The sequence below is a fragment of the Podarcis vaucheri genome (genome assembly GCF_965113315.1).
Source record: "Podarcis vaucheri genome assembly, chromosome: 13".
Taxonomy (NCBI): domain Eukaryota; kingdom Metazoa; phylum Chordata; class Lepidosauria; order Squamata; family Lacertidae; genus Podarcis; species Podarcis vaucheri.
The window spans coordinates 12,650,985-12,664,892 of record NC_138751.1 but is presented as its reverse complement, the minus strand read 5'-3'; the positions used below and the strand labels follow the sequence as shown (position 1 = coordinate 12,664,892).

Sequence of the window (13,908 nt, the reverse complement as noted above, 5' to 3'; positions counted from 1 at the left end):
AAAAGAGGATGAGGCTAATTCATGGAGGATGAGGCTAAGAGTGGCTACTAGCCATGACGACTACAATCTGCCTCTGCAGGAGGCTGAAAATGTGGGATTGTAACATTAGCAGTCAAGTACAACACTTCCTGTTTGCCCTGAGCAGACACACAGGGGGAAGTTGCTGTAGCCAGGAGGACTTCCTGTCACACCTGTCTGGAGCATCCTCTCCCTGCTTGTGACCAGGTAGATGGGTGTGACCCTGGGTGGCCCCATAAAAGGGCTGGTCACGCAGCCATCTTCCCTTCTTCTTCTCTTGATGCTGTTCTCTTGATGATTTTGCTGTCTGCTGGATCTCAGCCAGCAGCACATGGGCTCATTTCCCTACATGGGATGAACCCACTCTCTTTTCTGTAACTACAAGCTAAAGTCTGCCTTCAGGGAAAAACTGTGAACTGAATGTAAGTAAACTTCTTATCATTACTTTTAAGAAAAGACCGTTGTGTCTTTGTTCTTTTCGAGAGGGAACAAAGGGAATAAACCCAATCTGGACAAACCAGGTTGAATTGCTTAAGTAAAGAGATTCAAATGAATCTACCAACTAGCTTCCTGCAATATACTGGGGAATGTACTCTGCTACTGACTCACTAGCGTGAGTGAGGAAAGGTAGTATTTCATCAATATATCCTCTCCTACTATCCACAACATTCCCACAGAAAATGATGCAGAACAAAGTGGGAATGTTGTGCAGAGCAGCCCTTGCCCCTGTTTTCACAGTTGCTCACCCTGGGTTCTCTCTCTTTGCCTTCTCCAGTATCGTCTCTCTGCGCTCCCATCTTTTAATTACTACACAGCCTGCACCTTCCTGGTTTTCCTCTCCAACTTTCTCATCCAGATCCTCGTGGTTTACAAGTAAGCAGGAAGAGGGTGAGGAGAGGATGGGTGGGTGAGATATTTATGTAGGCAGGACTGGACCCCAAAGCATGTGAAGACTTTGCCTTTTGGGGTTTTGCAAAGCTGGTTACTTTTTTTAAGGGTTCCCCTAGATGACCTGTTTATTGAGCATTCATCCTGATTTGATTTCACAAAGCTTATGCAGCGGTTAGACTACTTGGCCCACCCGATGCCTCTTTTAATTGTGCATTCATGATGCTCAGGGTGGTATTGGGGTGGTTATATACTGTATTATCCAGCTTTCAATACTGTCTACACCTGCAGAAGTTTGGGGGGAAGAGATACTGTATTGTTTTAAACTGATGCATGTCCCATAACTTTCTGAAATCACGTGTGATTTTAAAATCATAACTGCTCTGGTTTATTTTTCGTACTGCTTTTTGTTGCACAAGAATTCCCCTCCAGGCAGCAAAGGCTGGGAAAGCATTGCAGAACATCTCACAAAGTGAAATGATGTCTGGACCGTCCAGTATAAATCCACCATCAATGACTTGGGGCAACACCTCACCACCCCAGCAGTCCAGAAGGACGCTGCATCCAATTATTATTGAACATTTGTTTTGATTAGTTTGTGGTGGCATTTATAAGACAGTAATATTTGCTTGCAGGGTGTTTAATCATTCGTCCATCCCACAGTTTTCAATGCATTTCCCAATCACTTTCCTAACCACAAAAAGTCTGTTTTTATTTTCAAAGTGGATTTCTTGGGCTTGGGTGACAGAGCACTTTAAACCACTTCCACTGCGCAAACCTCTATTTCCTGGTATGTGCTTGAATTCCTCCCCCAAGCCATAGAAGGGCTTGACTTGGATTGAGACAGGAATGTGATAAGAGGGGGAGATATCACCCTTTGCTCCTATTGTGCCTGCCTGCCTGGCTGGAATCCTCCCCCCCCCCTCACATGCTTTTTGCAGTGGGATGAAAATGGTGTGCAGGCTTTCAGGTTCATCAGAGCTCTTCTTCTGCTTCAGTGATAGCTAATGGTAAACCAAAGCAAACTCCCCATGAAAGTTGTAGAATGGAGATTGTAGAAAAGAGGGTTGGAGGGGAGATGTTCCCTCTGGGCACAATGGAATTCCCCATCTGTCACTTGTAACGGCCTTAATTTGGAAAGAAGGAATTGCTTTTCTTTTTAAGTTGGGCAGCATACCCATAAGTTGTTTACTTGGATATTATGTGCGACAGAGATCTGTGGGGTTTACCTTCTAGTAAGTATGTTTAGGTGTTCACCCCAAATTTGATTAGACCAGGGCTGGGAGCCTGTGTGTTTCCAGACATTGGACTACAACTCCCATCATCCTTGGACCATTGGCTGTGTTTTCTGGAGCTGATTGATGGGAGTTGGAGTCCAACAGCATTTTCTTGGGCTAGACTATTTGAGGCAAAAAGCTGCCATGCGGCTGCAACGATCAAAGCCTTGCTTCCCTGTTAAAACATCAAAGCAGGCAGTTCATTTGAATCTAGCACTGACTGGAACCAAGAATGAGTTTCTAGTCCTCATAGAGGCACAGATAAGTCTGGAAACGGTGAGCAGTGCCTTGTGGGAAATGACACACTTGTAGGATGCTGAGTATGCCAAGGGGTGCAAAGCACACTTTAGTACTTTTGTGAATGGGGTCAGTGGCGTAGCGTGGGTTGTCAGCACCCGGGGAAAGGCAAGTAATTTGCACCCCCTAACCCGTGGATTTGCGCCCCCTAACCCTAACCCCCAGATGTTGCGCCCGGTGCGGCCGGCCCCCCTTGCACCCCCCACGCTACGCCACTGAATGGGGTTCCAACTGCAAGAAAGGGGATTTCAGCTAAACATTAGAAAGAACTTCCTGACAGCAGGAGCTGTTTAATAGCAGTGGCAGACAGCTTTGGGAAATGATGGACTCTCCCTTGTTAGAAATTTTTTAAGTAGAGCATGAATGGCTACCTATCAGAGATGGGGAACCTGTGGCTCAGTTGGTAGAGCATGAGACTCTTAATCTCAGGGTTGTGGGTTCAAGGCCCACACTGGGCAAAAAGATTCCTGAATTGCAGGGGGTTGGGCTAGATGACACTTGAAGGCTGGGGCTTGGAGAGCAACACTTGGAGGGCAACAGGCTCTCTATCCCTCCTAACAGCGCATATCCTGTGTCTGAAAGATGCTGGATGACATCTTCTGCATGGTCCATTCCAGCTCTATGGGTCTAATGCCTGGCTCCTCCCCAGAATCAGCAGAAAGGGAACAAAAAGTTTAAATGCAAAATGCATGTTTAGTTGCCTTGTCTGCTCTTTCCATCCAGGACAGAAGCATTGGGGATATCCTATGGAATTTCCTTCTTCCTCTTTTTCCTCCTCCTCCTCACCTGTTTTGCAGGCCACCTGGCAGTAAGTCACGCTGATTTTACTTCTCAATCCCCGCACCCCCCCATTGTTATGTACTGAAGTTCTCACCCTGGGCCAGCAGAGGGATACTGTAGATAGTTCAGTTCCACATATGCAAAATAAGGGATCGAAAGTGACGTTCAGTGATTGGATAGTTACAGAAAGTGGTTACAGTTGCGTTGTAGTGGAGCTCTATATAAGCAGGCTGGCTGAACCCTTCAGTTCAGTTCTGTTCTGACCTGTGAATAAACAAGAGCTGTTTGGAGAATCGCTGTGTCGTCTGATATGTTCACCCACAACCTAACACCCATCATGCAACTTTCCCAGCATCCCTAAGGAATGTGGGATGCAGCCCATCTAGTCAACCCATTGGCCCATCTAGCTCACTATCGCTGGCACTAGCTGTCAGCAGTTTCAGCTGGGGCGTTTTTCTCTGGATGGAGGGAGGAATAGATGGATGCCATGGAACAAATCACAGGACCTGAGCTATGGCCCTTTGCCACTTCTCTTTTTTTTTCTGGGCTGTCAGAGCATGAATATGACGAAACGTTGTGGTTGGAGGATTCCTGGGGCCCTGCTGCTGCTACAAGGAGCTTGGTAGCCCTGCTTGCAGGAGTTATTTATAGGGTTGAAGTTTGGAACTGTATTGTCCATGCTAAGAGAGGACACCATTGAGAGGAAGCAAAATGGCTTGACCTCAGCTGTTTTCTGCCAGCAGGATTCTTCGATCAAAATTAGCCGCCTGTGAAACCAGCAGAGCGGAAGAGGTTTTAAGGTGCAAAAGCAGGGGGTGAGGGACTCCTCTGTTTGCTGCCCACACTGTGCTTTGTGTCACCTTACTGCAGAGTTGGGGAACCTCTTTTTTTTTTAAGCCCACCTCCCTATCCTCCATCCAGCAGGAGGCGCTACCAGAATGCAAGGACACAGCCAGGCAAAGCGATGCATCTGGTTGGCCACTGCGAGAACAGGATGCTGCGCTAGGTGGGCGATTGACCCGATCCAGCAGGCTTTTATTATGCCCTTAATAGAGCTTATGAAATCGTCACAACCCAATTTTGCTCCATTATGTTTAGGTGGCTCCTAAGATGCAATAGAAACTCATAGCTATCTGATTAAGAATCTAACGTTAGGAGCAATTAGAGGGTGGAGAAATAAGAAAACGGGACAACAGATGTTCTTGACTATTTCTTCGCCCCACTCCTTCTTTTGCACCAGAAGTGCTTCCTGAAAGGTCCAAAAGTCTTATCCTGGGTCCCGGCCATCTCAGACAGCATCTGCACCCAGCCGTGGCTGCGAGTCTCTTTGGGCATCACCACTATCCTGGTGGTCCTCACCATGGCTGTGCTGAATTTGGTAGGAGACATTTTTTGGCTCAGTGCTACTCATGTGTCGCCAACCTGTGCCTCGCCTTATCCCTTCTAAAACTCTCCTTCTCTCTCTCCTTTCCTGGGTGGATTATTAGTTCTTCATGCCAGAGACGTCCTGCTTTTCGAAAGCTCAGAATTTGACTACGGGGGGCTTGAACGCCACGCAAGAGTTTGCTCGCTTTAACTCGCTCTTCAGTGTGCCAGTAAGTATGTAACCCAGGTATAGGCAAACTGGACCCTCCAAATATTTTGAGACTACAATTCCCATCATCCCTGACCACTGGTCCTGTTAGCTAGGGATGATGGGATTTGTAGTCACAAAAACACCTGGAGGGCCAAGTTTGCCTTCGGATGCAATTGTTTATCCCTAGCTGTTGCTGATGAGGTTTAGCCCTCTATTTGAACCACTTTGTTTTCTACTGCCCTGCTCTCCTCCCCCTCCAGTATTACATCTACTGCTGCATCTTGGGGTTCCTCTCATGCTCCCTCTTCCTGCACATGAACTTTGAGCTCAAGCTCACCATGCTGACCCTCTGCCTCGTCGTCTACAATGTGCTGTTCCTCCACACCCACTCGTGGCTCTCCGACTGCTACGTCTCCCGCCTCTACCCCAACCAGACAGCTCTCAGGTAACTAGTCCTCATGGAACCGGCCTGGCATAAAGGCAGAAACCAAGTGGAGGCTACCCAAGCCATTTGCAACGTTAGCGAGGATCTTTTTTGAGTGAGTGTCATGGGTGCCGCTCCCTCTGGACTCCATCTCCTCCCCCTCCCCCAGAGTAAGAAATAGAGAAGAGGGGTGCACAGTGCTTTTTTGGGGGGACACAGGGGTACACATACCCCTAAACATTTTGTGAATCTAAGTTTGGCCTCATTGAGGGGCAGTATTTCAATATGAGTAGGGAAATGAGAGTACCCCTAAACATTTTTTTTTGAAAAAGGACTAAGTGTGCATATACACTCCATCTCTCCAATTGATCTGGGTTGGTTACGGCACGATCAGTCTGCTTCTTGATGAACACATGAGAGCTGAAAGAGGGAGTGGGAAATAGAGCCACTCTACCAACTTCCTCCTTCAGCTCTATGTACTTTTCAAGGGAGGAAAAAGTCGCCACCTCAAGGGGCTGTATGTGCTTGTATTTAAAAACTTTGCAGGCACCAGGGGAAAGCCTTAAAGGCACTACTGCATCTGTGGGCACCGTCTTGACAACTCCTGGTGTAATTTCTCCAGAAGCAGCCCCTCCCGACCGACCCTAAATAAGATGACTCGCCCTTGTTCCTGTGAATCATGCCTGAGGAGAGTGCTTCTTATTGTAGCTTCCCACTGACATATTTGGTTCAGATGTGAGACCTCGAGGATTATGGGAGAGGGTTGACTCAAGAGTGATGTTCTCTTCTTCCCCTTCTTCTTCTTTTTAACCCCCCCCCCCCCGCCTCTAGACCTGGGGTGCTGAAGGAGCCTAAGGTGATGGGAGCATTCTCGTTCTTCGTCTTCTTCTTCACCCTCTTGGCTCTGGCCAGGCAGGTAAATTGGTTTCCTATCAGCCCTGAAGAAAGCGAGTGTCCATTTCAAGAAGAGCTCATTTGTCTGTCCTTCATATGTTCTCCACAGTTATCAATGTATACAGCTTACTATTAACTTTTTTTTAAAAAAAGGAGATGTGGAGATCATGCTCTATACTGCCAGGCTTCCAGTCAAACAAGACAACAGCAGGAAAGGGAAATGGATTGGGAGGGATGAGGAAGTAAGCAAGCTCAGGTTCAAGTTCTTAGCCCAAGCTTTCAAAGACTGGGTGGAAAAGTTCAAGGAGGTTTCCCAGTTGTACTGTTAGGGTGGTCCTTCATCCCATCTACCTCCCTCCCTTACTGCAACCATAATGTAATAACTTATGCTAGGTAAGAGTTGGTGGAGGGTGGGTTCTGGCTTTCTGGCCAGAATTGCCTGCATGTCTTCCATGGAACAACTTGTGCATTGCAGAGGATTGTCTGTGCGATGTCCTATATGGGCTGTGAGGCATAAGCAATTTTGCAGACGAAGGATGGCATTATTTAGGTATTGCATCCTTCACAACCATCTGCTGTGGGTTGGGTGCCTGTTTGCTTTGCTGTGCCATGCAAGAAACCACTGTATCCTGTGTTGCCTTCTAGGTCATCTCTCTCTTTCTCTTCTCCCCCCCCCCCCCATCTCAGCCCCAGCAACTTCCCCTTCTGATTGTGGTTTGATTGTTTGCGGTCCATGCCTATGCTAGTCAAGCAGGGTTTGACAGCATTTTTCTTGTGGTAGAAGTGGGAAAGAACAGTGAAGGAGGCCACATCAGCACTATGCACTTAAATCACTAAAATGCTACTTTAAACACTCATGGCTCCCCCCTGAAGAATCCTGGGAATTGTAGTTTTCTAGGGGTGCTGAAAGTTGTTAGGAGACCCCTAATCTCACAGAGCTAAATTTCCCAGAGTTCTCAGAGTTCCTAGAGTTAGAGATAGTTAAACTACTCTGGGAATTGTAGCTCTGTGATTAATTGTAGCTCTCAGCACCCTTAACAAGCTACAGTTCCCATGATTCATGGAGGGAGGGTTATTTAAAGTGGTGTAACAGCATTTCCATGCGCTGCTCTGGTTTGCCAGAAGCGACTTAGTCATGCTGGCCACATGACCTGGAAGCTGTACGCCAGCTCCCTCGGCCAATAAAGCGAGATGAACACTGCAACCCCAGAGTCGGTCCTGACTGGACCTAATGGTCAGGGGTCCCTTTACCTTTACCTTTAACAGCATTTTAAGTGGAAGGTCCAGGTAGAGACTCTTATCTTTCTGCCCAAGGTGTGGTTTTCTCACTTTGCATATTTGATTTGGGAAAGAAGTGCAGCTCAATGGAATTACTTTTCTTCATGTGATTTTGTTTGTTTGTTAGGGAAGGGTTTTTGCAGCAAGCCAAGATTCACTCTCTGATATCTTCAGATGGGACTGGGAAAGGTTTCCAGCCTAGAATTATGGTGAGCGGTTGTCAGTCAGAATTTACAGGACTGAAGTAGATGGACTGACTTGGAATAGGCAGAGGTTTAGTGGTCTAGTGTCTCAATAGAGTATCTTCTAGGAGAACCTTTTAGCCACTGAGAATAAATCTTTTCACCATTTGTGCTGAGCCAATCAGAGCGAAAGGAGGAGAGACAGCCACTCTGGATTGGCTCCTAGGGTCACTCTGGAGGAGGCATGTAGGAAGCGACTTGTTCCGTATGCTCCAAAATTGAGCTTTCGGGAGCAATGAAAAGACACAGTTCTTCCGTTTCAAGAGAATGGTGTGCAAGTTCTGAAGCTTCAGGTAAACCACAACTTAAATCACTCCAAAAGAAGATATTGAATATGATAGCCATCTTCAAATATTGAAAGGGCTGTCACATGGAAGTTGCAGCAAACCTGTTTTCTCATGCTCCAGAGGAAAGCATCCGCACCAATGAATCCAGATTACAAAAAGGAGATCCTGACTAAACATTCAGAAGAACTTCCTGACAGCCAGAGCTGTTCAAAAGTAGAATGGACTACCTCGAAAGGTGGTGGAATGTGGATGGCCATCTGTCAAGGTTTCTTTAGTTGTGCTTCCCTTCCAATTCTATGATTCTCTTCTCTTCTGTTGCATGTGGAGTGTTCCACATAATTTCCCTGTGTATGTGCACAGATCTAGCTGAAAGGCAACATGTGAGGATCTGTGTTGATTATTGCAATGCATCACAAATTATTATTATTATCATCATCTCATTATGAGAATATTGTATACTCCTAGAAGGGTGTGTGCCAGTGGGCATGTCTGTGACTAACACGAAGGGGCACTTCACTTATGAGTTTGCTGCTACACTAAGGGCCAGCCCACCCAGCGGGCAAGGTGAGGCAACCGCCTCAGGCGGCAGGATCTACAGGGGCAGCAGATCTGGCCTCCAAGGAATGGATTGCTTGCTGCTGCTGCTGTGGTGACAGAGATGCCAGCTCTGCTACCTCTTTGGCAGCCTCCCAGTGCCATCTCTACAGTGGCCTCTTGGTGAATAGAAGACACTCCTGGTCCCCTCCTGCCCTTGTTCACAATGTAGATCTTCACTCGCCCCTTCTTCCCTGGTGGCAGTGGAGAGGGGGGTGCGTGCCATTTTGTGGTGTCAAAATGTATAGGCCCATCCCTGACTACACCACTGGGTATAAGGCAATTTCCTATGTTTCTCTGTAGCACTGGGTGAGGTTTCAGGTTTACTCCATATTTAAAAGTGAATTAAGCTGGCACGACTTTTTGCTGAGTGCTGGGAAGCGCATAGCAAACCTGAAAGAGCGTCTCCACCCCCATCGTTCAGCCCAAACACTGAGATCCAGCTCTGAGGGCCTTCTGGCAGTTATCTCCCTGTGAGAAGCGAAGTTACAGGGAACCAGGCATATAGGGCCTTCTTGGTAATGGCACCCACCCTGAGGAATGCCCTCCCATCAGATGTCAAAGAAATAAACATCTGACTTTTAGAAGACATTTGAAGGCAGCCCTGTTTAGGGAAGTTTTTAATGTTTGATGTTTTAAAGGTAAAGGTAAAGGGACACCTGACAATTAAGTCCAGTCGCGAAGGACTCTGGGGTTGCGTGCTCATCTCACTTTAAAGGCCAAGGGAGCCGGCGTTTGTCCGCTTCCGCAGACAGTTTTTATGGGTCATGTGGCCAGCATGACTAAGCTGCTTCTGGCAGAACCAGAGCAGTGCATGGAAACGTCGTTTACCTTCCAGCCCGAGCGATACCTATTTATCTACTTGCACTGTGTGCTTTCGAACTGCTAGGTTGGCAGAAGCTAGGACTGAACAACGGGAGTTCACCCTGTCGTGGGGATTTGAACTGCCAACCTTTCAATCAGCAAGCGTCAGAGGCCCAGTGGTTTAACCCACAGCGCCACTCGCATCCCTATGTTTTACTGTGTTTTTAATACTCTGTTGGGAGCAGCCCAGAGTAGCTGGGGAAACCCAGCCAGACAGGTGGAGTATTAACAATAAATTATTATTAATAATATCATAGGGGTATCCTTCAGCTTTCCCCTCCCTTCCTAATCCCCCTTTGTCTTTCTCTCCCCATCCCTGTCTCTCAGAACGAATATTACTGCCGCCTAGATTTCCTCTGGAAGAAGAAGTTCAAGGAAGAACGTGAGGAGATTGAAACCATGGAGAACCTCAACCGTGTCTTGCTGGAGAATGTGCTTCCCGCTGACGTAGCTCAGCAGTTCATTCGCCAGAACCGGCGCAATGAGGTGAGTCTTGAAGCTTGATGGCCAAAGACCCAAGGGGAGACGACTTGTGAAAGGAGGTCTTACTAAAGGGCCCACTCTGGGAGAAGAAATAAAGGGGTGTCTAAGCCAAGGACCAGAAATGCTTTGGTACTGAATTAGTCCAATCCAAAGAGAAAATCAGTGGAGGTATTAACCCTCTTTGCTGTATGAGTGACTAGGTTGCAGAGCTTATCACTGCATTTCAAGAGGAGGTCGACGAAAATTTAATATTTAGGTCAATTGCAAACTTACAGATATCGAAACTCTGCATAACCTCAAAAAAATCACTCTGTGATAATTTCCAAAACTTCAGACTGGGTCCTGAACAAATAAAAAATGAAATTTAAATATTATTTTCCTGAAGATAATAAATGAGGTGAGGACCCAACTGCAGCTTGTTTGTTTGTTTGTTTGTTTGTTTAGTTGGCAAGATTGAAGTGTCACTGTATCAAAAAAAATCTATGTGGTTTGCATGAAATAGTTTAGAACAGCCATTTAAAAATAGCTTTTGGTTGTCACTAGAATGACAGTAACACAGATGGTCTTTTCCATTGAGAATTCAACTGGCAAAATTGTATCTGGCATTGATGGAGAAGCTGACTCATAATGTAAGCAGACATGTATGGAAATGTGTGGTTTCCATTTCTGACTTAAAAAAAGATTCTACCTCTGAAGCTTTAAAACCCTCTGCTTCATATGCTGGTTTTTTGAAGAGGCTCTGTGAATTGACATGACTTGTTCCTCTTTTTCTTTTCATGAATTCTGTATACAGATACGATACATAATCTCTGTACTTGTATGATTTTCTTTCTTTCTTTCTTTCTTTCTTTCTTTCTTTCTTTCTTTCTTTCCAATTTTCCAATTTCATTGAAAAACTATAGAGACAGATCTATAGATACAGATATAATAAATCATATCGCCAGATACAGAATTTCACAATAAATCTGATTTCGGAATTCCATTAAGCCATAGCATTTTGTCAGCATTTTGCCTTCAGTGTATTCAATGCAATATTTATTTTATGTGATAAGAATTCACATATTCTGTATGTTGCCCCCTGTTACCTCCCACTACTCACCCTAGAGGAAAGAGTTGGTTATTATAAGGTTGCTTGAGACCACTACATGCCCAAATGCTGGAGCAGTGGCTGGAGTATAGGACTTGGGAGACGAAGGCTGAAGCCTCCACTCTAGGGCCCGTCACTCAGTCTGACCTACCACACAGGGCTGTCGAGAGGATAAAACGGAGAGAGGGGAGAATTATGTTTTGTGCAACACCATGAGCTCTTTGAAGGAAAAGTGGCATAGAAAAGTAATTTATACTTCAAACTTGAAGTAATATTATGTTTAAACCAAGCAGTTATGTATTTGACAAAAATATTTAAAGTTTGAGGCATAATATATGAGAATTATAAAATAAGAATTGAAATAAGGTAATAAATTGCTGTGTATAACTTTATTATGGAGAACACAGGAAAGGGAGATGTGAGGAAGTCCAAAAAGTCATGAAAAAATGATCTATGAACAGCTGTGATTTTTTTTTTTATTCTATGTTTATTTCCTTGTTTACTTATGTTTTCTTTTGTCTGTTACTTCTTGGTGATGGTAGTGTATATGTCTGGTGATTTCTTTTTGTTTAAAATTTGCAATAAATATTTTAAAAAAATAAAATAGAAAAGTAATTTATAAATGAACAGATTGGGTGGGTGGGGAATTTGACTCAGTGTCATGAATTTTTAAGGGTTGTCCTGCCTGCTGAGGTCTGATAATGCCCTCCACCCCCACCTTTCTCCCCTAGCAGGATCTTTACCACCAGTCTTATGACTGCGTCTGTGTCCTCTTCGCCTCCATCCCAGACTTCAAAGAATTTTACTCTGAATCGAATGTAAACCATGAAGGACTCGAATGCCTTCGGCTACTCAACGAGATCATAGCCGACTTTGATGAGGTATCAGGAGTTATAGTCTTCATTTAAATGTTGTTGCTATTGTTGCTTAAACAGCTTTCCTTTTCTAAATTTTTTAAATTTGATTTTACAAGTGTAGAGTTACAACAATATGAAATAGATTTCCTATATAGAGATTACTCCGAATCTCTGGGCTTCCCACCTTCCCTTCCATGGGTCCTATTGTCAACCTTTTCAACTGCATATTCTCCAGTAATCCATATTTTATGCCTCTCCATTTTGTACATAATATTTGCTATATTACAAGTGCTATTGCAATCCTGCTAATGTCTTCATCTGCTAACAGTGGTCTCCCAGGTAAATTATATTCTGCCTGCCCCTTCCACTTCCTAGCTATCATAATTCGTGCAGCTGTCAATAAATTTGTGAGCAAGTCCTTCATAGCCTGCGAACCTTCCACTCCATCGTAAATTGATAATAATGCTACCTCTGGACTTTTGGGCAGCTTTAACCCAGTGATTTCTGTTATCTCCTTGAACACCCTTTGCCAAAAAAAAAAAAAAAATGTACATATTTACAGCCCCACCACCTGTGAACATAATTTCCTGTTTCCTGGCATCTCCTCCAACCTAACACCGAATATCCCTTGTTTATTTGATTTAATCTGACTGGTGTTAAATACCATCTCCAAACTAATTTATAATGATTTTCTTTTATTCTTATAGACAAACATTTTCAATGTACGTTTCTCCCATATGGGATGTGGGAATGTGCTCTAAGTGACCCAAGCATCATAACATTGCCATTCTCTTCTTTCTCCTTTACGTCCTATGGTGTGGAAGTGATCACAGACAAAATTCTGGACTAGATGGAACAGTCTTCCCCAACCTGATGCCATCCAGATACTGTCAAACTGCAGCTCCCATCAGCTCCAACCATCAGGGCTTATATGCTGCCTATACGCCAAAACTTCTGATTGTAGAAGTTGATGGGAGCTGACATCTAAAATGCCCAGGGGAAAAGTTTGCTGGGGGAGATTGAGAAAGACTTTTGATGTGATCCAACAAGATGTTGAGATGCCTCCACCTGCCTGGAAGTGGGTGCTTATGTTTCCACAGTAAAAACAGAGTTTCATGTCCAACCACAAAAGTTACAGACTTTCTGTTGACAAAAAGGATGTGCCACTCGATAAGCAACTTTTGGGAATAGGATAAAAATATGTGTTGAAGTGCCAAATACTTTTAGTCCTGTTGTGGGATAATTCTTATATTGGTTGCTTTTGTCATACAACCTGCATATATTAAAAAATAACACTTTTTCTTCTGTTTTTTTCTTTCAAAGAGGAAATCTAAAAGTTCCCTCTCCCTCCCATATATTATGTTTTTATCAGCATTGCTGGAAAGATGATGAGAATGGTTAGGAGACCCCTCCCAGAGTTACAATTCCAAGTGCCCATCCCAAACTACAGTTCCCTGAATTCTTTGGAAGAAATGCATGACTACTAAAGTGGTATAAAAGTGTTTTAAATAATGCAACCTGTTTTACTGCTCTTTGCCACCTCTGCTACATTAAAAAAAAAACGCCGTCAGCCCCAGAGGATGAACATTTGTAGGAACTGCAAACAACCTATCAATTCCCTTTTCCCTATGGCCACTGCTCTGATCAAAATCCCACACACACCCTGCCCCTCCGCCAAGTGAAGTGTTTTGCAATAAACAAGTTGTCTGGGTCACCAGGAGTGGAACAGATGAGGAGAGAAGAGAGCTGAACCACCTCTCATTCACACTTTCCCACCTGAAGCCCTTAAAGTTGTCCCTCTCCTCAGGGTCACTCCCAACACTACAATTCTATGATTCTTTCACAGGATTGAAGGTGTGGATGTGATCGTGACATTCTGGACTAGATAGATTTTTCCAATTGGTGTCCTCCAGATATTGTTGTCCGCATTAGCACTCGTTAGCCCCAGTCATCATAGCTAAGGGTCAGGGCTTATACAGTGGTACCTCAGGTTACATACGCTTCAGGTTGCATACGCTTCAGGTTACAGACTCCGCTAACCCAGAAATAGTGCTTCAGGTTA

The 13,908-nt window shown here is 44.7% G+C and overlaps 1 protein-coding gene across 3 annotated transcripts in view; it reads left to right on the top strand.

Moving 5' to 3' along the window:
- ADCY4 (adenylate cyclase 4) overlaps positions 1-13,908 on the top strand; it is a 74,900-nt gene that overhangs the window by 48,674 nt on the left and 12,318 nt on the right. For 2 of the 3 annotated variants that reach the window (XM_082195753.1, XM_082195752.1), the window contains exons 15-22: positions 794-891; positions 3,204-3,288; positions 4,501-4,638; positions 4,748-4,855; positions 5,097-5,281; positions 6,092-6,176; positions 9,747-9,905; positions 11,721-11,870. In XM_082195753.1, coding sequence (XP_082051879.1) covers positions 794-891; positions 3,204-3,288; positions 4,501-4,638; positions 4,748-4,855; positions 5,097-5,281; positions 6,092-6,176; positions 9,747-9,905; positions 11,721-11,870 — 1,008 coding nt within the window. The remainder of the gene's footprint in view (positions 1-793; positions 892-3,203; positions 3,289-4,500; positions 4,639-4,747; positions 4,856-5,096; positions 5,282-6,091; positions 6,177-9,746; positions 9,906-11,720; positions 11,871-13,908) is intronic. The other variant, XM_082195754.1, reaches the window with a different exon arrangement.